We start from the raw sequence: 24296 nt of genomic DNA on the forward strand, positions 1-24296 counted from the left end.
GTCGTAGCCGATAACTTAGGCCGACGTGGTTGAAAGAAAAGGGCGCTGGAGCCCTGCAGAGTCTGGAAGAAAGCGCCTTGGAGGAGTGAAACCGGAAGTCGATTTACTCCGCACAGCAGCTGTCTAAGTCTCTGTCCTTGGGCACAAACAAACTCTTCTCAAGGATGGAAGGGTGTCTGAGGTCGTCGACCTCCACAGATGAGACACCCGAAGGAAGCCCTCAGTCAGCGCGTCCAGATGGTACAACATCGAGCTTGTCCGCAAGTTAGATACTTAACGACGAAAGGCCAAGGTGCCTGAGCTCGAGAGGAGGAAAGTACCCTTGATCTTCCTGTAGCTTCCTTGAACCAAACCTCGGGCTGTAACCGAGGAGGGAAAGAACCTGGTAAGCTCCCAGAGGAAGAGGTAAGCAGTCACCCCTTGTCCGATGGAGAAATCTTGAACGGAAAGCCCCCCCACCAAAAATCCTTCCAGGGAATGACGGGGAAGGGCTAACCCAGGTTCAGGAATAGAGGAGCGTTGCTCAGATCTCCCTTAAGTTTCTCCTATTCTTGCAAGAGCCATGCTCTGTGTTTACGGGGTGAGGCAGTGTTCTGGAAATACACTCCAGAAGAACTCGCCAGGCTGGTCATGCTGCGAAAACCCCATTGGGAATCGTGGTCGCAATTGCCCTGGAGCTCGCGCGACGGGAATTCCTGGTGGTCGGCGAGCGATAACCCATAGACGAGCAATGGATACTGCAAGAAATAAGCCGACATTTGTGCGAAGAAACACTGTAGGTTCCCGCGACGGAACACCATCCGTCTGCGCGATGGAAAAAAACCGTTGGTTCGCCGTGGGCGAACATTGGAGAGCATGAGCGTAGACGTGCAGGCACGTGGGCGTGTGGGCGCGCGGGCGTGTGGTCGCGCGGTTGCACGGGCGAGCGGTCGCACGGTTGCACGGGCGAGCGGTCGCGCGGTTGCACGGGCGAGCGGTCGCGCGGTTGCACGGGCGAGCAGTCGCGTGGTTGTACGGGCGAGCGGTCGCGCGGTTGCACGGGCGAGCGGTCGCGCGGTTGCACGGGCGAGCGGTCGCGCAGGCGAGCGGTCGTGAGGGTGGGCAGGTGGATGAGAGCGAGTCCGAGGCGATGAACGCAAGCGTTAGCGCGATGGCGAGGAAACGCGCTGCCGCGTGGACGAGGAGGACCGCTGGCGATATGGATCAACAAGCGATCGGTGGTGAGCTGGTGAGCGCTAAAGCGCAGGTTGGCGATGGCGCGTTGTGTTATGTCGACGCGATGGTCGAGCAGTATGCGCAGGTGAGTGATCGTGCGTTGGCGAGCAGTATGCGAAGGTGAGCGATCGCGAGCAGTATGCGAAGGTGAGCGATCGCGAGCAGTGATCAGCATGCGCCGGGTCGCGCGATGGTGATCAGTATGCGCCGGGTTGCGCGATGGTGATCAGTATGCGCAGGGTCGCGCGATGGTGATCAGTATGCGCAGGGTCGCGTGATGGTGATCAGCATGCCAGGGTCGCGCGATGGCGATCAGCATGCGCAGGTTGGCGGTCGCGCGATGGCGAACAGCATCTGCAGGTGGGCGATCGCGTGATGGGGAACAGCATACGCAGTTGAGGGTCGCGCGATGGTGATCAGCATGCGCAGGGTTGAGCGATGGTGATCAGCATCCGCAGGTGTGCAGTCGCGCGATGGCGATCAGCATCCGCAGTTGAGGGTCGTGCGATGGCGATCAGCATCCGCAGTTGAGGGTCGCGCGATGGCGATCAGCATCCGCAGTTGAGGGTCGCGCGATGGCGATCAGCATCCGCAGTTGAGGGTCGCGCGATGGCGATCAGCATCCGCAGTTGAGGGTCGCGCGATGGCGATCAGCATCCGCAGTTGAGGGTCGCGCGATGGCGATCAGCATCCGCAGTTGAGGGTCGCGCGATGGCGATCAGCATCCGCAGTTGAGGGTCGCGCGATGGCGATCAGCATCCGCAGTTGAGGGTCGCGCGATGGCGATCAGCATCCGCAGTTGAGGGTCGCGCGATGGCGATCAGCATCCGCAGTTGAGGGTCGCGCGATGGCGATCAGCATCCGCAGGTGAGCTAGTGGCTGGCAAACCATGTTCCTTCAGAAGTGTTGGAGAACGTTAGCGTGCCAGCTGTAACACACGTGGGCGATCCGGAGATCGCTGGCGAGCTGATGATCGCTGGCGGGCTGATGATCGCTGACGAGCTGATGATCGCCGGCGAGCTGATGATCGCCGGCGAGCTGATGATCGCTGGCGAGCTGATGATCGCTGACGAGCAGAAGGCTACGCGTGGAAGCCTGCGCAAAGAAGAAGAGTCCTTGACCCCGACCTGAACCGAAGTTCTAGATCGCGAGGGCGAACGTGGGCACACAGGGTGCGTAACAGGAACCGCAGGGAAGATCATCTTGAAAGCGCTGACGAACAGGAGAGCGCTGATGAGCAGAAGGGCGCGCAGGGAAACCCTGACACGCAAGGGAAGAACCCCCGTGGGGGCAACCCTTTGCCCCGAAGGGATCGTTGTCCGCCGGGAGACTGATGTCCGTCGGAAGACCGCTGTCCGTCGGGAAGACCGTTGTCCGTCGGGAAGACCTTTGCCCGTCGGAAGACGAGATCAGACTGCTGTCCATCTGCACGAAGGCGGAAGATCGAGAAAAAGGAGTTGTAGGCTGCAAACGGAGATCCAAAAAGGCGCCTCAAGCACCCTTATAGGGAGATGAGAGGCTCTTACGACGAGGCGGACGGTGGGCCTTACGGCGAGGGAGGCCAACAGCAACAGCAACAGAAGAAACCTCCGAAGAGGAGTCTCTATGAGTGTACTCTCTCGCGAACGAAAGAGAAACACTTCGTGGAAGAGACTGGTCAGCCAGTGACCTAAAAGGAGCAATCCTCCGAAGAGGAGCTCCTGCAGTTGCCCAGCCCCTTGAGCTAAACTGCAGGTGCGACCGCTCAGCACCAAGAGCATAGTCGAATGAAAAACAGGCAAGAGAAGAACCCCCCCAAAAGGGGAAAAACTCAAGCCTGGACAGGAAAAAATTCCCTCGGAAGGAAAGTTATCCGCCCAAGGAGGCAAGCCTCCTGAGTGTTCTAAAATGAACTGGAGAGCTGTCCGTCGTCACGTGAGTACTACCAGTAGAAGGAGACACGCCCCTGACGAAAATACAAGGGGGGAGGCAGCAACAGCCGAATCCCCAGGACTCAACCAGACAGCTCACACCGTTGCTATATTACAGAAACTAACTAGATCGGTAACTGTAAAAAAATAAAACAAATAATATTAGTACACATTCATTCCCCCGGGAAGGCTCCGAAGAGGAATCCCGAGGGAAAGGAACAAGAATTACACAACAGGCACGTGCCCTCACAACCACTTACACTCGCGGAAGGAGAGCTGTAACCAAAACAGAATTATAACAATTATAATTATGTAACTATGTAATTATGTAATTTAAAAATGAATGAACACTAAAGAAAGAACGAAAACCTCGAAAGGAATCGTTCTACAAGCTGAAAAACAAAAAACAACTACTATTAGATTCATAACTAATTGAGACAAACGTACGGCGTAGCAACCACCCACACGGAAAGGAAGCTAGGCTACAAGGGCGTAGTAACACGTAGTAAAAGGGTGAACGACCTCAAGAGAGAGAGAGAGAGAGAAAGACATGTCAAACTCGATCGCCAACCATAAAAAAACGCCGTGGTGGCCTAACTGCCGAGGCCTCCACGTAGATATCGTACACTACACACACACATCTGAAAAGGAAACTTACTTATTTCTATACTCAAATATATATACAAACATGAAAACATGTTTACATACATGTATATATTGAGTAAATGAAAAGTAAGCGATTAAGTAAAGACGAAACAGACAATGGCTGCCAAGCGAGGACCAAGACAGAAACGTCTGTCACAGTCCGAGCCAAAAGTGAAAGTGAGTATTCACCTGTGTGTGAGGGGGAGGAGGGGTAGCTAGCTACCACTCCCCTACCCCCCCGCTAACTAGCGCGGGGGTAATACACCCTCGTTAAATTCTAATGGCTCGCCATTTCAGCTACGCTAAAAAGTAATACCCTTTGTAAATAGCGTGGTTTGTATTTCGGTTACGGAACAAATATATATCGAATAAAACGGAAATATATAAAGCTAAAAAGGATCAGTGACTGGGGAGGAGACTAAACACTAGTTCATTAAAGACTACGTTTTCAATCTCTCACCGTACAGTGCCTTGGGACGAGAATAAAAACTAAAAACGTTTTATCCTTTCTCCCCGTACAGAGACTTGGGACGAGAGTAAAAAACTGAATCGAGAACAACGTTAATCGCTCCCAAACTCCTTACTTGGGACGAGAATAAAGATCGGATCGTTCTCTCTTTCTTTCTCTCTCTCTCCGTCTCTCTCTCTCTCTCTCTCTCTCTCTCTCTCTCTCTCTCTCTCTCTCTGTCACACACAAGAGAAAAACCCACTCACCCTTCGTCAATAAACAGGTTATTTGACCAAAGGAAAAAACTGAAAGGACTAAGAAATTGAAAATTAACAAGTTCCTTTAAATTAGTATTTAAAACACTTCAGTTTGAAAGAAGAATGAACAAAACGTCAAAATCGATTTACTCTTTCTGCAAAGTGAAACCGTGATTCTCTCTTTCTCTATCGTAACGATAGAGCGCAAACTGCGTAGCATAAATAAACCAAACGTTAGTTCATCTTTGAAAAAAAAACTTAACGAAAATAAAAGTTGAATGGGCTCAACGTTGTTTAACTTCGGTTTCCAAATTAGGACCGCCTACATCTCTAGGTAAAGGCCGCATACAAACAAAACATAAAATTTATCTTGATGTTTAGTATAAATGGAAAGCTAATCGAAGAGGCCTAATAAAGGCGGGTGAGATATAAAATATATAGAGGAAAATCTATAATTATCAACAATAATTTATAACGTGATAAAATAAATACTAAAAGCCTAAAACACACTTCCGTACACTGAGGGAAGGGTCGGCCATCTTTACTCTATGGAAAAACCAGAGATAAAAAAGCAAGGGCAAAACACTTCTACTCTCCTTTCAAAAGCATTTCTTTTTTAAAATAGTATTGAATAATCCAACACGGCGAAAGCAATAAAACCAAAACCAAGTACAGTGAACCCTCGCTACTTCGCGGTTCGACAATCGCGGATTCACCACTTCGCGTGGTTTTCCCATAACCCATATATATATACATATCGCGGATTTTCCGGAAAATTCGAAAATACCGCGAAATCTGAAGACAACCAACTACGATATTTTGTTACCTGTAATTCCATTAATACTGTAATTAGTAATATCTGTTCTTACTGATTGTTCATTGCATTACATATGATATATAATTCAGCACAGAAAGAAATAAAACACGAAAAGAGAATGTGATCATACGATAATTCAGTACTGTATACAGTACGTAGTAAAATTAAATCGAACATGAAACGCAAATCAGATGCAGTCATACCATATTAGAATGGTGTACTGTAATGGATGTGCTTCTTTTCCATGAATCTTTTGTATGTATACGTACGTAGTACTGCATCCAATAATATTCTTTGTTGCAAAAATCACATTTCGAATAAGCGTACGAGAGAGAGAGAGAGAGAGAGAGAGAGAGAGAGAGAGAGAGAGAGAGAGAGAGAGAGAGAGAGAGAGAGAGAGAGAGAGCGTAAAATAGCGTACGTAAAGCTTTATTATTATTATTGTTATTATTATTATTATTGTTGTTAATAAAATTATCATTGTTATTATTATTATCATTATTATTATTATTATTACTGTACAGTATTATTATCATTATTTATTATTATTACTGTACAGTATTATTATCATTATTTATTATTATTACGGTATTTACTTAATCTACGTACGTTCGGTATGCGCGGGGCATCTTCCATGAGTAGGTAACCAACGCATCATAGTACTGTAAGACGGGTTGTGATTGGTTCAAGCGCTGATAGATGACGAATCAAACTCAAGTTTTGTTATCTAGCCTGTGATTGGTGTTTTGCCCGCATCTCCTACCCGCAGCATCTAAGTTCTCGCGGGGCTGGATCGTCCACTCTCTGTTACCGCGTATCGCTGAGTAGACATTCTTAGGTGTGTGAATCTGTGCTGTGTGCAACTTTTTTAAGTTGAACTTTTTGTTACTGTAAATCTTACTGTAATGGCTCCCAAGCGTTCTGCTTCTCTTAAGGCTGGTAGTGAGCCTAAACGCCACCGAAGGATGATGACGATAGCTGAGAAGGTTACGCTTCTCGACTTGTTAAAAGATGGTAGACGTTACGCGTCCGCTGGCCGCCATTTTGGCATCAACGAATCTACTGTTCGCTATATCAAGAAGGACGAGGCGAACATTAGAAAGACGGCTGCAATCACCTTTAGCAGATCAGCGAAGCGAGTCGTTACAACGCGTAATAAAACGATCGTACGCATGGAAGGTGCTTTAGCTGTGTGGATTGCCGACTGCCGGAAGAAGAACATAGCGTTGGATACGAACACCATCCAAACAAAGGCTTTGAGCTTATATGAGAATTTTGCTGCAAAGGAACCTAAAGACGACGACGGCAACCATGCTGAAGATGATGATGATGCAGATGATCCTCAACCAGGGACATCCACTGATTCCCAGCCTCAGAAACGTTTTTCCGCAAGCAAAGGATGGTTCGCGAAGTTTCAGAAACGCTTCGCCCTGAAAAGCGTTTCCCTGCATGGGGAGTCTGCTTCCGCTGACACTGCCGCTGCTGAAACTTATGTGAACCAGACGTTCAAGAATATTATCGCCGAAGGTGGATACAAGCCGGAACAAGTCTTTAATATGGATGAGACTGGCTTGTTTTGGAAGAGAATGCCGTCGCGAACTTTCCTGTTCAAAGAGGAAGCCAAAGCCTCTGGCTTTAAAGCATTCAAGGATCGCGTTACCCTCGTGATGTGTGGCAATGCTGCTGGATTTTTGTTAAAGCCGGGGCTTATTTATAAGTCGAAAAATCCTCACGCTTTGAAAAATAAAAATAAGAATCTCCTTCCCGTGTACTGGATGCATAATCAAAAAGCATGGATTACGAAGATGCTGACCTCCAACTGGTTCCATCAGTGTTTTATCCCGCAAGTCAGCAAATATCTCTTAGAGAAGGGCTTGCCATTCAAGATCCTTCTCCTTATGGATAACGCTGGTGGACACGCAACTGACCTGTCGCATGAGGGCATTCAGGTTGAGTTCCTGCCACCCAACACCATGTCATTAATTCAACCGATGGACCAGGGGATTATCAGGGCGTTCAAGGCCCTCTACACGAAGAACACCTTGGCGGACCTCGTTGCGTGTGTGGATGCTGCCCAAGATGACGAGGATGAAGATTTTAACTTGAAGGCGTACTGGCGGCAGTACACCATAGCCACGTGCCTGCAGAATATTCAGAAGGCACTTCAAGAGATGAAACCTGCAACCGTGAATGCGAGCTGGAAGAAGTTGTGGCCCGATATTGTTTACGACGACAAGGGATTTACTCCGTCGGAAATCCAACACTCTGCAATACGCAAATCTGTGCAGTTGACTGCCATAATTGGAGGTGACGGGTTTGGCGACATGACGACTGAAGACGTCGACGAGTTGTTGGACTGCCATTCCCAGCCCCTAACTGACGCAGACCTCGAAGACCTGACGAAATCGGCAAGTGAAGAAGAGAGTGATACCCAGGAAGAGACCCAAGAAAATGTCGAAGAAACGGGCTTAACATTAGAACGGCTTGCCAAGGCCTGCAACCATGCGAAGGAGTTGAAAGAAATGTTGCAAGAGTGGGACGAGGATATGGTTCGCTCGATGCAATTCTGCAACAAGATCGATGAAGACATGACTCCCTACAAAATGCTCTTGGATCGAAAAAAGAAGCAGCGGCAACAACTTCCGATCACAATGTTCTTCCAGCCTCGCAAAAAAGAGCCAGTTCCTCCTGCTAGTACGCCTTCGGAAGAAATTGAAGAAGTTTCCCAGGAAGAAGTTGAAGAGGTGTCCCAGGAAGAAGTTGAAGAGGTGTCCCAGGAAAAGACACCTCCGTCTGAAGAGACATAAAATACTACCTGGCTGCACAGTAGAACACATCATCAGCTTCATCATCATCATTTCTACTGTGCAGCAAATTCATCGCCATCATCATTCAAGTTTTTCTTCAACTTCTTTCGTGGTGAGTACAGTAACAATCTTTATTTTTTACTTTAATATTCTTACTATACATTCTAAAACTGTATTTGTGCCTGTTTTATAGTTTAGTACTGTACGTACTGTATGCATTAAGTTAAAGGGAAGGTTTTAAAAGTCTACATGTTGTAACCTATCATATTTTTTTTGTTTAAAATTTACATTTACGTACGTAAAACAATCTCTCTCTCTCTCTCTCTCTCTCTCTCTCTCTCGTAAATTGTTTTCCTGCTTTGCTACGTACAATACTGTATAAATTATATTTGTAAGGTAACATATTTTGTAAATGCTTTTACTGTAAATACTGTATGTACTGTATCATTATTTATCACTATCATCATGCGCGTTAAATGCCTTGTTTGTTCTAAGCGTGGTTGTTTACTGAGCGTACACGCCGTCGTTTCAGGCGGCGTCATAAAGAAAAACATTTCATTTGGAAGTCCTAAGAAAAATACGTAAACTAAAACATTGGTAATAAAAAAATCAACATACAGTACTGTATAATCAATATAATCGATGCAAAAACTAACCTATACATATATGTGTACACTAAATGAGTTTGTTTCTTCATTATGATCAGAGATGAATGTAAACAAAACATTGGTTGCCATTTTTTATCGTGCTTTTTAGGTGTTTAGGAAACGCATGATATAAAATCGCCTTTAATATTTGTGCCTGTTTTAGTTTAGGGTGCTGTAGTACATGCATTAAGTGTTCTGTACATTAAAGGGTGGTTTGTTAACAGTACTACGTACAAGGGAAGGTTTTAAAAGTCCAAATATACATGTTCAATAAATAGGTAAATATGATGTCACTACTTCGCGGATTTTCACCTATCGCGCCCGCGTCTGGAACCTATCGCGCCCGCGTCTGGAACCTATCGCGCCCGCGTCTGGAACCTATCGCGCCCGCGTCTGGAACCTATCTACCGCGATAACCGAGGGTTCACTGTACTTCACCAATTCGGTAGAAAACTCGAGGTCATAAAGCGAGTATGGAATCGACTTGTCGATGAAACCGACAGAGAAGAACTGGAGCTGTTTACAAGTATATGCGGTATCTGACCGATAGTCGGCGCTGGTGGGCACACCCGCAACCTTCATGGCGATCGCTCGCGAGTTTTTGGAATCTGTTGAGCCGTCGGAGACGTCAGCTATTATATATTCACCGGCTAAGTTTAATATTTAAAAAATATTATCTTTCGTACATCATTCAAAATTACTAAACCCTGAGAATTCTGAAAATTATATCAAAGTAGTTAGGCATAAGAATAATCAATTTCCAGATAGAAATTACTGTACTAGAGCTACAGACCTTACAAAACCACCACCAGCTATAACACCTGATGGAGACATTGTTACCAACTTACTTAACCTAACCTAATGTAACTCCTACCATTGGCGGTCTCTTGGTCATTATGAAACTATTGCAATGGTTGGGGTGTATGTATGATAGCGGCCACCTGTATGTATTATCATGTTTAACTTTGAAAATGGCAGTGTAAGGGGGGGGTCGCAGGGGGGCATTAGCCCCCACCATTACATAAGTAGGTAAAGATATGGCTTGTAGGTTAGTTGATGTCCATTTTTAATGAACGCATGAGGAACTGGCCGCTGATACACAAAGGCTCCCAATGGTCTATCACTGTCTCGGTAGTACAAAAGCGACATTTAAAAATTATAATAATAACAAATTGAATAAATAACTAACAAATCCCCAATAGATTTCCATAAAATAATTTCTATAGCTCCTTCGTGTTTTGAATATTATCCCGCAAAGTAAATGTTATCACCTACTTTATTATTATTATTATTATTATCATTATTATTAATTGCTAAGCTACAACCCTAGATGGAAAAGCAAGATTCAATAAGCCCAAGGGCTCCAACAGGGAAAAATAGCCCAGTGAGGAAAGGAAATAAATAAATGATGAGAACAAATTAACAATAAATCATTCTAAAAACAGTAACAACGTCAAAAAACAGATATGTTATATATATAAACTATAAAAAGGCCAAGCTTAAAGGAATAAAATATCAAAATAATTTCTGGAAGTATAGTCTACCTTAGGCTACTAAAAAGGACCTATGGAAACGCAAAACGTTACGAGCGAACTTATTCTTACTTAATATAATTGGATGGACATGTGTCGTCATCTTCAAGTTCGTCATAAGCCCGTGATGACGAAAATACCGGTTCACCAAAATCTAATGCCATAACTGATAAATGATACTACGATTTTTACTTCACTGTCAGGAGTCGGGAGATTTTTGTTTATACAATGACAAATTTGTAGCAATGACAGTAGTAGTCTACGGACATAAAGAGATTCTCCTCTGTAACGGCACTTCCACTATTGCTTCTATCTTCTTTGATCAAATAAGACAACTATTTTTTTCATTACCTAAACCTTCCCGTACCATACCAACAATTAATTCTTCCAGGGATTTAAATTTGAATATTAATGAAAAATTGTTATGCAACTTTTAACATATGATATTGTGGACAATAAAATAAAATGATATAGGCCTACATGAATCACATTCGTCATGAAAAAAAAGTGTTCGATAATAACTGATTACATAGCTATCAAGCTATTACAAAAGAGTTCACCAATATAACTTTTAAATGCTAATGCCTACTTGATAACCAAAACCAGAAAGTACTTTTAAATTCTAATGCCTACTTGATAACCAAAAAAAATGGGGTAAACAAATTTTCAGCATCGCAACTGCTGTACTCTCCAAATTCCAACAGTCCGTATAATGAAAGCCTAACTGTATGCACGTGGGAACAACATAAACTAGCATTTCGTTCCTAATTTTGAATTTTGAAGATGTATTAACTATGACATTTTTAAAATATATTCAAATGTGTCCTTCTCTCTGCATAAAACAAATAACATGAATGTAATACAAAAGACTTTCAAACAGTTAAACTTATGATGATAACATTTTAGCAATAACAAAGGACAGGTCACAAAACGAAAATGCTAATGATCAGTGAAATCTAATTGTTGAATTATAAAACCCAGTCAATGCAATCATGTGTCATCTTTCAATGGAAAAGAGCAATTACATGTGGGAACATCATTAGGTGATTTACTTGTCTAAAAATTTTAAAATGGTAATCAACACGTGATTTACCCAAGAATTTGTTCTGTCAAGTAAATTTATTCTTTAATTTTTCTATCTCTTTTCAACCATTATTTTACTGCTGTCAGTTGGGGAATCCTAAAATATGTTAAAAGGTGTAGGCCTACAAGCATCTCATAATTTCCAAAACATCGTGGGAGAATCTTGTCTATTTCATTGTATGACTTCCTTAACATTATCACTCACGAATCTTACTTACTTACTTTACTTTGATGGCTGCTTTTCCGGTCCCATACAGCAAGGGAACCCCACTCTCTACAGGACCTCCACTGTCGTTTTACCTTGTTCGTTCAGGGTATTTAACATTTCATATCATATATTGTTCATTTACTGTTAAATTGTCACTGTCAAAAGACTCATGAAATAAGAAAGTCTTCAGTTTCCTCTTGAAAGCCTTAATGTCTTCAATCATTTGAATGTTTCGTGGGAGCTTATTATAATGTCTCGGGTTCGCATATTTAAGTGGCGTTTAAAGTAGATAATTAGCAATACACTGAACCCATCAACACATGCTGCACCATTCACCTCTCGTGTTTAGTAGGCGTAATGCAATCCTCTACCTAACATTTTGTAGGACTTGAATTACTTTTCCATTCTCAAATTCTGAAGTAAACGTACTTTTCACCAACCTATCGTCGTCTATTTTTACCCGCACGACTAACACCTCAAGATACTTCAATCCATCATTTTACCTGTGATGATATTTTTACACATTTCTACACATCTCCACATTTCTAACAGCGCACACAGATTGCCCGGTGCTTGTCTGCAGGTGGGGACTGTTCTCTTTCAATTATTCTTACGTCGAATAATCATCAACAGTTCATTTCAATCACTTATATATATATATATATATATATATATATATATATATATATATATATATATATATATATATATATATATATATATATATATATATATACATATATATATATATATATATATATATATATATATATATATATATATATGTATGTATGTATGTATATATATATGTGTATTTATATACACACACACACACATATATATATATATATATATATATATATATATATATATATATATATATATATATATATATATATATATATGAGAGAGAGAGAGAGAGAGAGAGAGAGAGAGAGAGAGAGAGAGAGAGAGAGAGAGAGAGAGAGAGAGAGAGAGAGAGAGAGTTTTATTCAAGAAAGTTTTATTCTTTCATATATTAGCCTACCAATAACCCATTAATATAAGATTCAGTTTACTTTTGGAGTAACTTACACCTAGAAGGATTTATAATGAGTTAATTCTGCCCTAGTCTTGATTCGACCATATGCCATATACAAGGTTGGAGATATGGTGAGACGGTTCATAGCCCCTAGTCACTCCTAGCTTCCAATCCCATGACAAACTTTTCCCTCATGATTCAGGACAATAACTCTTGAACAAAAAGGCCTCGTCCGTTGCGAAACCCCTGGGCAATCAGTGTGTGTGTGTGTGTGTGTGTGTATGTGTGTATGTGTGTGTGTGTGTGTGTGTGTGTGTGTGTGTGTGTGTGTGTGTGTGTGTGTGTGTGTGTGTGCGTAGTTCAAGCTTTCCAACTCCCTGAAGAAATAACATACCAAGGGTGGATGATGACGTTTAGGGTAAATAAGATAGACGAGATACGATTCATCTGGCTCTAAGTGGCATTTTGGCTTCCAGGCAAATTGTTGTGGAAATAAAAGTGTCTTATACCGATGCTAAAATCCATTTAATTGAAGGTGGTTTAGATAACAGTAGGTGGTTACTGAAAAGTGATGAATTTAACGGGTTTTGTAATGCTTAAAGAACGTCACTAAAAGTTTTATAGTATTGCAAACAGATTATTTGTGATTGGTCTTAAATATTCTATGTGGGAGGTATTTTTTATTTACCTATGCATTGCACTATTTTTCAAGATAGGGATCAAAATTTTTTTTTTAATTTCTTTAGATCTGAAACAAGTTTGTCTACAGGTCAGAAAAGAGGCAAATTTGTCAAATTTGGATGTTTAGGCTGGTCATATTTAAATCATGGAAATTTACATGAATAAGTCCCCCGCCCCCCCCCCCCCCCCCCCCAAAAAAAAAAATCATGGGTAATCAAATATACATACAAATCAACACTCAAAAATTCCCAACCTACAATAATCTACTCAAAAAAAAAGAATCACGAGTATAAAAAGCACCTTAATGAAATAGTGTTCACAGGGAGAAGAGATGAAAGTATGCGCATTTGCGCTGGTCGAATAATTATATTATACTTGAAATGCAACAAAATACGAATCACAATCATACAATTCCTCTATTTACTAAGCTAAATGTAATAATAGTATCTATTTGAATATCGAATAGCAGCCACATGTTTACCGAATACCTCACTCAAACCAGCAAACAGAATTAAACAGCCATTCAGACAAACTGTAAAGCTCATCCTACTCCATATGACGTCCTAAAGACGTATTATTCTTAATACAAGCAATGATTTGGTAGTCAGATTCTATTCCTCTGACAGAATATGTTATAAAAAAAAAAACATTTGTCTCTATACATTTTGAAAAGAAAAAATATAACCCTAATTCCCTTACTTTTACTTTTTTAGAGGTTTTGACCTGTTCAACATCCGTGGTTATCTTCTTCATGATTTTCTTGATCTCTGAAGGCTTCGTATTTTCCTCCGTAGATTTTATGACCAAAGTGTTTCTTGATTTCAACATACTGTACTTGCATATGTGGTCTTGGTCACATTCACCTTTTCGTATTCCATAAGTTTCTCTTTCAGCTCAACAATTTCTTGACACACATTGGTGTATTGAGCAGTCATCATATCCATAATACCAGACATCTGTCGTTGTACATTTACCTTCATCTCTTCCATATTGATGCTTAACTCCGTCATGTTTTCCTATGATTGCCTGACCCATGAACCATTGGGATTTGCAGTCTCGACACATCTTGGACATTTATAAATGATGCTCCTGCTTTGAAAAATATCACTTCTGCCATCTCTTAAACTTGAGCAAGCTTCTTCATCGTGGTACCATCTTCGGCATTCATCGCATTGTATCCCAAGTTCAACATAGACCTCACAATGCTCACTCCTGCCCTGATTCAACTGATTGCCTCCATCATCACATTCTTCATCAGCGACGTTCACTTGCATGCTAGCTTCTGCCATTTTCTTTCTCTCCTTCCCTTGGATTACTGTTTCCAATTCGGTCATAAATAGATCGAGATCTTTTACGGGACTAAGTTTTTCTTATCTTTTTCGTTTTCTAAGGATGCGCATATTGAATAATTTTTCAATGACTTTTCAAGTAGCCCCTTCCCAATACAAAAATGCTAGGTCAGGCCTTTCGCCACAGACCTCACATACAAAAGAAACCACTGACTTTTAACAATCGATTTCACTAATATCCACACTAGTAGACACCCACAAAAGTTATGTTCATAGTATGAACAGCGAGATACACAATGATTCCCGCTTTAACCCTGGATAGGTACGATGGGTCGTTCGTGACCCCGAGCGTCAAAAAAAAAAAAAACAGGTTTTTCTCACGTGACTCACCCCCGTGACTGAATTTGTGGGTGATCGACCTGCAGGAGGTGTCTCCCCTACACGCTCTAGTAGTGTCCAGATGTGCATTGCTGTAGCTGTACTCCTTCCCCGATTTCTGAGACGCGTCGGGGTCGAGCGCGACCGAGTTTACCCTTCTAAGGTAGTTTGCATAATTATCAAAGTTATTACGTATTATGAAATTGTCGTAGAATGGTGCAACTTGTATAGGTTATCAGTTGTGGAAAGTCTTGGTGGATTGTTTGGCTACCATGTGCATGATTTTTTTTTTAGTTAAAATGTCGTTCATCACCACAAGGACCATTTTACTGCGAGTGCCCCTTTTTCATTTTTTTTCATTTTTTTGCCAAGTCATTTTTCTGTAAGATATTGCCAAATAGTGTCGTAAAACTTTTGCTTGTTTAGTGTTGGAAAGTGTGTCTAGATGATCTGGCTACCCATGCGTGACTTTGTTTTTGTCAGATACGACGTAGTTATTGGTATATTGGGTATTTAACTGCGGTTACCAATTTCTGTTTTTTTTTCAATATTTGTAAAAGTTACTACGTAGTAAGGAATTGCCGTATATTATTCTTTTTTTTTTTTCATGTTTATGTGTTAGAAAGTGTGCCTTGATGGTTGGGCTAACACGTGCATGTCTTTTTTTTTATCTGAGATGCCGTATATTAGAATGTCGGGCATTTTACCGCGAAAGCCCCTTTTTCATTTTTTTTTCATTTTTTTGCCAAGTCATTTTTCCGTAAGATATTGCCAAATAGTGTCGTAAAACTTTGGCTTTTTTAGTGTTGGAAAGTGTGTCTAGATGATCTGGCTACCCATGCGTGATTTTGTTTTTGTCAGATACGACGTAGTTATTGGTATATTGGGTATTTAACTGCGGTTGCCAATTTCTGTTTTTTTTTCAATATTTGTAAAAATTTACTACGTAGTAAGGAATTGCCGTATATTATTGATTTTTTTTTCATGTTTATGTGTTAGAAAGTGTGCCTTGATGGTTGGGCTAACACGTGCATGTCTTTTTTTTTTTATCTGAGATGCCGTATATTAGAATGTTGGGCATTTTTCCGCGAGTGCCCCTTTTTATTTGTTTTGCATTTTTTTGCTTAGTCATGTTACCGTAAGGAATTGGCAAGTAGTGTCGCAAAACTTATATTTTTATAGTGTTGAAAAGTGTTTCTAGATGATCTGGCTACCCATGCCTATTTTTTTTTTAGCCAGATATGGTGTATATATAAGTATGTGTTCGATTTTCCTGTGATTGCCATTTTTTCGTTTTTTCCCATTTCTTTCAAAATTACTACGTACTAAGGAACTATCACAGAGTAATGATTCATTTATATGTTTATTTGTCGGAAAATGTGCCTTGATGGTTTGCCTAGCACGTGGCTGAAATTTTTTTTTTCTGAAATGCCGTATATTAGAATGGCCATTTTTCCACGAGTGCCCCTTTTTATTTGTTTTGCATTTTTTTGCTTAGTCATGTTACCGTAAGGAATTGGCAAGTAGTGTCGCAAAACTTATAATTTTATAGTGTTGGAAAGTGTTTCTAGATGATCTGGCTACCCATGCCTATCTTTTTTTTTAGCCAGATATGGCGTATATATAGGTATGTGTTCGATTTTCCTGTGATTGCCACTTTTTCGTTTTTTCCCATTTCTTTCAAAATTACTACGTACTAAGGAACTATCACAGAGTAATGATTCATTTAGATGTTTATTTGTCGGAAAATGTGCCTTGATGGTTTGCCTAGCACGTGGCTGAATTTTTTTTTTCTGAAATGCCGTATATTAGAATGTTAGCCATTTTTCCGCGAGTGCCCCTTTTTATTTGTTTTGCATTTTTTTGCTTAGTCATGTTACCGTAAGGAATTGGCAAGTAGTGTCGCAAAACTTATATTTTTATAGTGTTGGAAAGTGTTTCTAGATGATCTGGCTACCCATGCCTATTTTTTTTTTAGCCAGATATGGTGTATATATAAGTATGTGTTCGATTTTCCTGTGATTGCCATTTTTTCGTTTTTTCCCATTTCTTTCAAAATTACTACGTACTAAGGAACTATCACAGAGTAATGATTCATTTATATGTTTATTTGTCGGAAAATGTGCCTTGATGGTTTGCCTAGCACGTGGCTGAAATTTTTTTTTCTGAAATGCCGTATATTAGAATGGCCATTTTTCCACGAGTGCCCCTTTTTATTTGTTTTGCATTTTTTTGCTTAGTCATGTTACCGTAAGGAATTGGCAAGTAGTGTCGCAAAACTTATAATTTTATAGTGTTGGAAAGTGTTTCTAGATGATCTGGCTACCCATGCCTATCTTTTTTTTAAGCCAGATATGGCGTATATATAGGTATGTGTTTGATTTTCCTGTGATTGCCATTTTTTCGTTTTTTCCCATTTCTTTCAAAATTACTACGTACTAAGGAACTATCACAGAGTAATGATTCATTTAGATGTTTATTTGTCGGAAAATGTGCCTTGATGGTTTGCCTAGCACGTGGCTGAATTTTTTTTTTCTGAAATGCCGTATATTAGAATGTTAGCCATTTTTCCGCGAGTGCCCCTTTTTATTTGTTTTGCATTTTTTTGCTTAGTCATGTTACCGTAAGGAATTGGCAAGTAGTGTCGCAAAACTTATATTTTTATAGTGTTGGAAAGTGTTTCTAGATGATCTGGCTACCCATGCCTATCTTTTTTTTTAGCCAGATATGGCGTATATATAGGTATGTGTTCGATTTTCCGGTGATTGCCATTTTTTCGTTTTTTCCCAATTCTTTCAAAATTACTACGTACTAAGGAACTATCACAGAGTAATGATTCCTCTAGATGTTTATTTGTCGGAAAATTTTGTTTACTTCTTTTTTGATTGAATATCATCAAATTTTTTTAGCTAAAATATTATATTGTTTTACATTTGTTTTTTCGATTTTATTTCCCTTCAAAAATTTTTTTTTGGGTCAGAATTTAAATTTTATAGTCGTAAAATAATCGACAATTATCCAGCAACCCACCATACAATTTTTATGCATATCCAATAATAATTAAGTTAGTAAATAACACCTGGAAATTGACATACCCTTCCTACATTTCAAGTGGCAGATTAGGGAGTCTGAGTCAGTGTGGTTGGCGGCCATTTTGTGGACATATCCGAAGCGTAAGCTGCCCTATCTATATATATTCTTGTTCCCTATAGAATTTGTGATATTTTGTTATATTTTTACCTGCATAAATATCATATTATATATTAAATATATGTATTTTTTTACGAAATTTCTAAGTACTCAAAAAATTACCTTTAGATATGGCCCCTGATATAAATGTAATTTACAAAATAATGAAGATATTTTTACATATTTCTATTTTAGGATAACATATGTTTATTCCCTAAAAAAATTAGCCACTTCCTATTTCATTTGGGTACCCAAAAAAATTCATGAAATTTGGACAAATTTTTTTGGCCAAAAAAAGTTACCCTTTTTTTCTCATTTCAGATCTTCACCTCCATGGGTCTGACTTCATCCAAAATACATCAAGATGTTTCCTAAACATTCAAGAATCAATTCCTAAAAGGATTTGTGTATATATGTATAAACTTTTTTTTATGAATTTTTATGACAGGTCTTTTTTTTCTACTTAATTTTTTAAAATATTTATAATAAATAGTTTTTCTGCAAATGAGTAGTATTTATCTTTACAGTTGTTTTAAGCATTCATTGAAGTTTTTTTTAGCAAAAGAAAAAAGGAGGTTACTGCAAAAACTGATTTTTCAAGAATTTTTTTTGGCGTCGGGGTCGTTCGCGTCCGAGTATACCCTTAAAGGGGTGTCCGAGGAGCGTACCTATCCAGGGTTAAGCCAGTTTCGATACAGAGCATTAACACACACGTTCACACCCGCGGACCTCTCACTTCTCACTTAAAGAAAAAAAAAGAAAAAAATAGCTCCCTTCACAGCAGCTACAATGTTTGGATATATCATTGAAATTACAACTTTTTTCGAACAGCAACGCATAAATGCTTGGAATTCCCTAATGGTGGTAAATTCCAGTCTTCTGATTGGCTATACATTTCTCAGCTGTGATTGGTTGTTGTCTTTGTTTATTATAGCTTCACACCAACACACACATCGAATAATTTACATTATACATAAAACAAAACAAAATATGAATTACAGTTATGTACTGCCTTTTCTTCAGTATACACGCTCGATAAAATAATAGTATTTATTTTAATATCGAATATTACGAAGCAAACAGAACTAATCAATCATTTAGACGAGCTGTTAAGTTCATCCTACTCCTTACACGTCACAAGGCCACATTCTTAATAAAAATATTTATTTAGTAATTAGAATATACCCCTCTCATAAAATTTGTTATTAAAACATCTTATTTATATTTTTAAGAAAATATATATATTCAATTCTCTTAAATTCAAAATATCTTCAGGTCCGTCTCCCATACCTAAAGCGTTAAAAAGCCAGGTAATGGAAATTCGGGCAGTTTTTTAAACAGCAGCTCATAAGTCACAGAAACTATCTCGTGGCAGGATATTCCAGCCCTTTGATTGGCTGTATCTTCTCAGCTGTGATTGGTTGTTGCCTTTGTTTACAAATTCATACACACATCTAACATCGTAGCCACAACCCAATTATTTATTCCTTAAAAAATTACATATTTATTTAGCTTAGACATATGAACAAGATTCGTTACTCATTTTATTAATGAATCAATTAATATTTTGAGCTTGTTTTCATGAAAATTGTAATTTTTAAATTCTATTTTATTTATAATAAGTATAGATATTTTACCTCTAAACAGTTGACTTCATTCATAACATATACGATTACATGACGTCACATACAGTACACCACCAATCACAGTAAAGGACGAATCAGCCAATGACACGTCACATATTTCCCGGCGAGGAGAAACATATGGTGAGAGAGTTCCCCTGCCTTGTGGGCTGCTGTTGACAAACGAGTCAAATTCACACGAGAATTTCATTCAAGGGGATTTTTTCATCCTATAATACATACATACATACATACATACATACATACATACATACATACATACATACAACAATGATATTTAATACCCTGACTGTCTTGAGATTATTTCCATTAAATTTGCAGTTTTTAAATCATAATTTTCCTGAAGTATGTATGTATACTGCTGGTATTTTCCCCGACCCTTTATGACAGCATATTCCTAATAGACATATAATTTGGTAATCACTTGTAGGCTACAATTAATTACACCATACTTGGAATGTAACACAATGCGAATTGGAGTTATGAAGTTATGCACTATTTGAGCTCAATATAACATAATAACAATAGCTCACTCAAACCAGCAAACAGAAGCAAAGACAAGCGGTAAAATTCATCCTATTGTTGATGACGTCACACATACGTAATTTCAGTATAATAATAATGATTTAGTAATTAGAATCCATCCCTCTAATAAAATATGTTATTAAAACACATTATAAAGGACTTTCTCTATATATTTTGAAGAAAATATATCTTTCATTCTCCTAAAAATATTCAGCTCCGTTTGAAAGCGATTTTATGGAAATTGGATTCTCGTAAAACTTTTCAGAAGACCCCAAAACTCTCTCTTGGCAGTAGATTCTTGTTCTCTGATTGGCAAAATTTACATTAGCTGTGATTGGTGATTCCTTTAAGTTACTATAGATCAAACACACGCACACACACACACACACACACACACACACACACACACACCTAACATCGTAGCCAAAACCACGAGCAAGTATTCCTTCGAATTGGGCATATTTTTAACTTATGCCTTTTAAACGTTTGTTATCTTTTTTATTACCAAATTAATAATCTTTTTAAGTTTGCTTCCAAAGAAAATAAAATTTTCAAGTCATAGCTTTATCTAAAATATGTATAAGGGATTTCACCCCTACCCAGCTGAAACCATTCATAAAATACGATTGCATGACGTCACATATAACCACCAATCACAGCAGAGGACGAATCAGCCAATGAGACAACAGACATTTCTCACTAAAATGCATGAGGTGAAGGAGTTTCTATGGTTAATGGGCTGCTGTTGGAGAACGAATCATACTCACACAATGATATTTAAGATCCATTTTATTATTTTGAGTTTGTTTACGTAAAAGTTGAAATTTTATGTCGCAATTTATCTGAAATATGTATAGGCCTACTGCTGGTATTAAACCTAACAATGATTTATTTACAAATAAAGATAATGATTTGTTAAGGACCGGTTCAATTACATAATACTTAAAATATAACAAATAGAAACTAAGTAACGTAGTTCCTTCACTGTTTAACTCGACATGATAATAGCATCCGGAACTAAACGGAAATACAACTAAAGGAACGTCAAAAGTCTTATGTAATATACATACATTACCTAATCCAACAGCATCTATCACGGGTTACTCAATACCTCACTCAAACTAAGAAAAAATATTAATCGTCTTCTACTTAGTCAAGCTGAAAAAATCATCCTACTCATTATGACGTCACAGAACGTATTTTTCTCATTACAGTCTTTACAATTGAGGATTTAGTGATCAGATATTTTTCCTCTAGTAAAATGTGTAATAAAAGCATCTGATTAGGGACTTTTTCTGTGTGTTTGAAGAAAATATGTCTAATTCGGTTTTTTTTTTAAAATAAACTTCAACGCCATCCTCCCAGAGCTAAAGCGTTTAAAGACAATTTTATTGAAATTCAGGCAAGTTTTTCAAACAGTAACTCATAAGTCCCCGGAACTCTCTCTAGGCGGTACATTTCGGTCCTCTGATTGGCTATATCTTCCTCAACTGTGATTGGTGGTTGCCTTTGCTTACTACTGCTTAACAAACATACACACGCACATCTAACATCGTAGCCAGAACCCCGTCAGGTATTCTTTCGAATATGACGTATTTATTTACCATATTCCCTTTAATAAGATTCAATATTTATTTAGCAGCTAATTAATAACCATTTCAAGTTTATTTCCATGAAAATTGTGTTTTTTTTTTACTCATAAATCATCAGCAATAAGTTTAGGTTTTTCACTCATACCCATAAGTCATTAAATACGATAGCATGACGTCACATACAAGCACCAATCAGAGATGAGAAATAATCAGCCAATGAGACGCAAGATATTTCCCGCTAAAATGCATGAGGTGAGAGGGTTCCTTTGAATTATGGGCTGCTGTTGGCAAAAAAGAATTCACGCGAGGCTGTTAAATCACCCTAACAGTTTTTTTTTATCCTAATTCCTTTTTATAAGTATAACGATAAAATATATAAGTAGCCTTAGATAAATATTTTCTTATTGATTATATAATTTAGATATTATTTAAATGTTCATCAATTACAGACTTTCCCTTCGGTAATCACACTGTTTCGTTTCTCTAGAGCGAGGAACACATATAATCAATGATTTTTATGTAATTTTTATTATCCTCATTATTTCTCTCATAATCCTCATCATTATCATTTTGAATAATTTGTGCGATAAGGTTGATAATTTTGAGTTATTAAAGAATAATAACTACCTCAAGCCAGAAGTTTAACACAATACATAGTAAATAGCTATGTATAGACCATGTATAGACCTAAATTTCCTTTATATATGTTTTTGTTGTTATAAGCATTATTAAAACAACGACTTAAATATAGAATACAGAAGAAGCAGTTTTGTCAACAGCAACAAAATCATATTCAGAATTTCATTAAGAATAGACTTTTTGTTTTCTTCTCAGTTTCCTTTATCAACTGGAACCATTGAACTGTTAAGAAATTTAAACAGGATCAGCAAACCTGACTGTTGAATAGGCCTACTTGTAAAATTTCAGTCTTTAACATTCAATTCTTTAACCTAACCTAACCTAACCTAACCTAATGAAGGGCACTTCTTAACAAAATATTGATTGATTGGCATAAGTCTTTTTGTAGTTTAGTTATGAAATATCATTTTTGATGTTACTGTTTTTAAAATATTCTATTTTAATTGTTCATTATTTCTCAGATCGTTTATTTATTTCCTTACTTCCTTTCCTCACTGGGCTATTTTTCCTGTTGGAGCCCTTGGGCTTATAGCATATTGCTTTTCCAAGTAGGGTTGTAGCTTAGCTGATAATAATAATAATAATAATAATAATAATAATAATAATAATAATAATAATAATAATATAGAAAAACATAATCAAATTGGACACTTGGTATGATCTTCAAGTGGTTGTTATTAAATACAAATAAAAAGTATGAAAATTTAATGATTAAAAAAAAAAATAATTCACAAGATCCACACATTTTTTTTTTCCAGATGGCCAACCTTTTTTTTTAACTATTATCTGGTACTTCCTTAAGACATGGGTGGCTTGTTCTCATACCAAAATTCCAAAGAATCGTAACTAATCAAAGCAGCATGGAAAGATAGAATATGAATAAATAGATAATGAATTCAAAACGAATGGATAAACATTTGCAAGTTTTCATCATGGAGCAAGGAAATTAAACTACAGGGAAAGAGAATAATGGGATTGAGATGATTAGTTGATGTACATTTTTTGGTTAAACTGACATCATAGAGCCAAAGACCAACACTGTCGAAACAAATGAATATATACACATTATATATATATATATATATATATATATATATATATATATATATATATATATATATATATATATATATATATATATATATATATATATATATATACACACAGTATATATATAAATATATATATATATATATATATATATATATATATATATATATATATATATATATATATATATATATATATATATATATATATATATATGTTGTATATATTGTGTACATATAGGCACATTTCCAAAGTTAATACTTTCGATAGTAACTAAAATGATAAAAATAAACACTGCATAAGGCCAAAATTATTAATATTCTTCCATGACGATTTGAATGAAAATCAAAGAAGGTCTACCAGAGTGACTATGTCATATATAAGTAACATTAGCAGCAAAATGCCAAGATATGATTAGCAGAATCAAAACGTGGATAATGGAAGGAATTAGGTTATAGAACCCCGTGATATCTGAGTTCTCCTGATGTGACGTCACAGTCCCTATCTCAGATGCTATAATATACAAGCAGCGAGTAAAATAAGCTTTCTGTACGAGTACGAGATATATAAAACTCACTTTAAAAAAAAAAGCGCGGGCCTTTTAGCTTATCATGAACCTCTCTCTCTCTCTCTCTATCTCTCTCTCTCTCTCTCTCTCTCTCTCTCTCTCTCTCTCTCTCTCTCTCTCTCTCTCTCTCTCTCTCTCAAAACGACACAAAC

The 24296-nt window shown here is 38.3% G+C and overlaps 1 protein-coding gene across 1 annotated transcript in view; it reads right to left on the minus strand.

Moving 5' to 3' along the window:
* LOC137649793 (proteasome assembly chaperone 1-like) overlaps window positions 1-10517 on the minus strand; it is a 164374-nt gene extending 153857 nt beyond the window's left edge. Inside the window, exon 1 of the mRNA XM_068382736.1 lies at window positions 10351-10517. Within this exon, the coding sequence (XP_068238837.1) occupies window positions 10351-10442 (92 nt within the window). The 5' untranslated portion in view covers window positions 10443-10517. The remainder of the gene's footprint in view (window positions 1-10350) is intronic.
* Between the last annotated feature and the right edge of the window lie 13779 nt (window positions 10518-24296).

The sequence above is a fragment of the Palaemon carinicauda genome, chromosome 11, assembly GCF_036898095.1.
Source record: "Palaemon carinicauda isolate YSFRI2023 chromosome 11, ASM3689809v2, whole genome shotgun sequence".
NCBI lineage: Eukaryota > Metazoa > Arthropoda > Malacostraca > Decapoda > Palaemonidae > Palaemon > Palaemon carinicauda.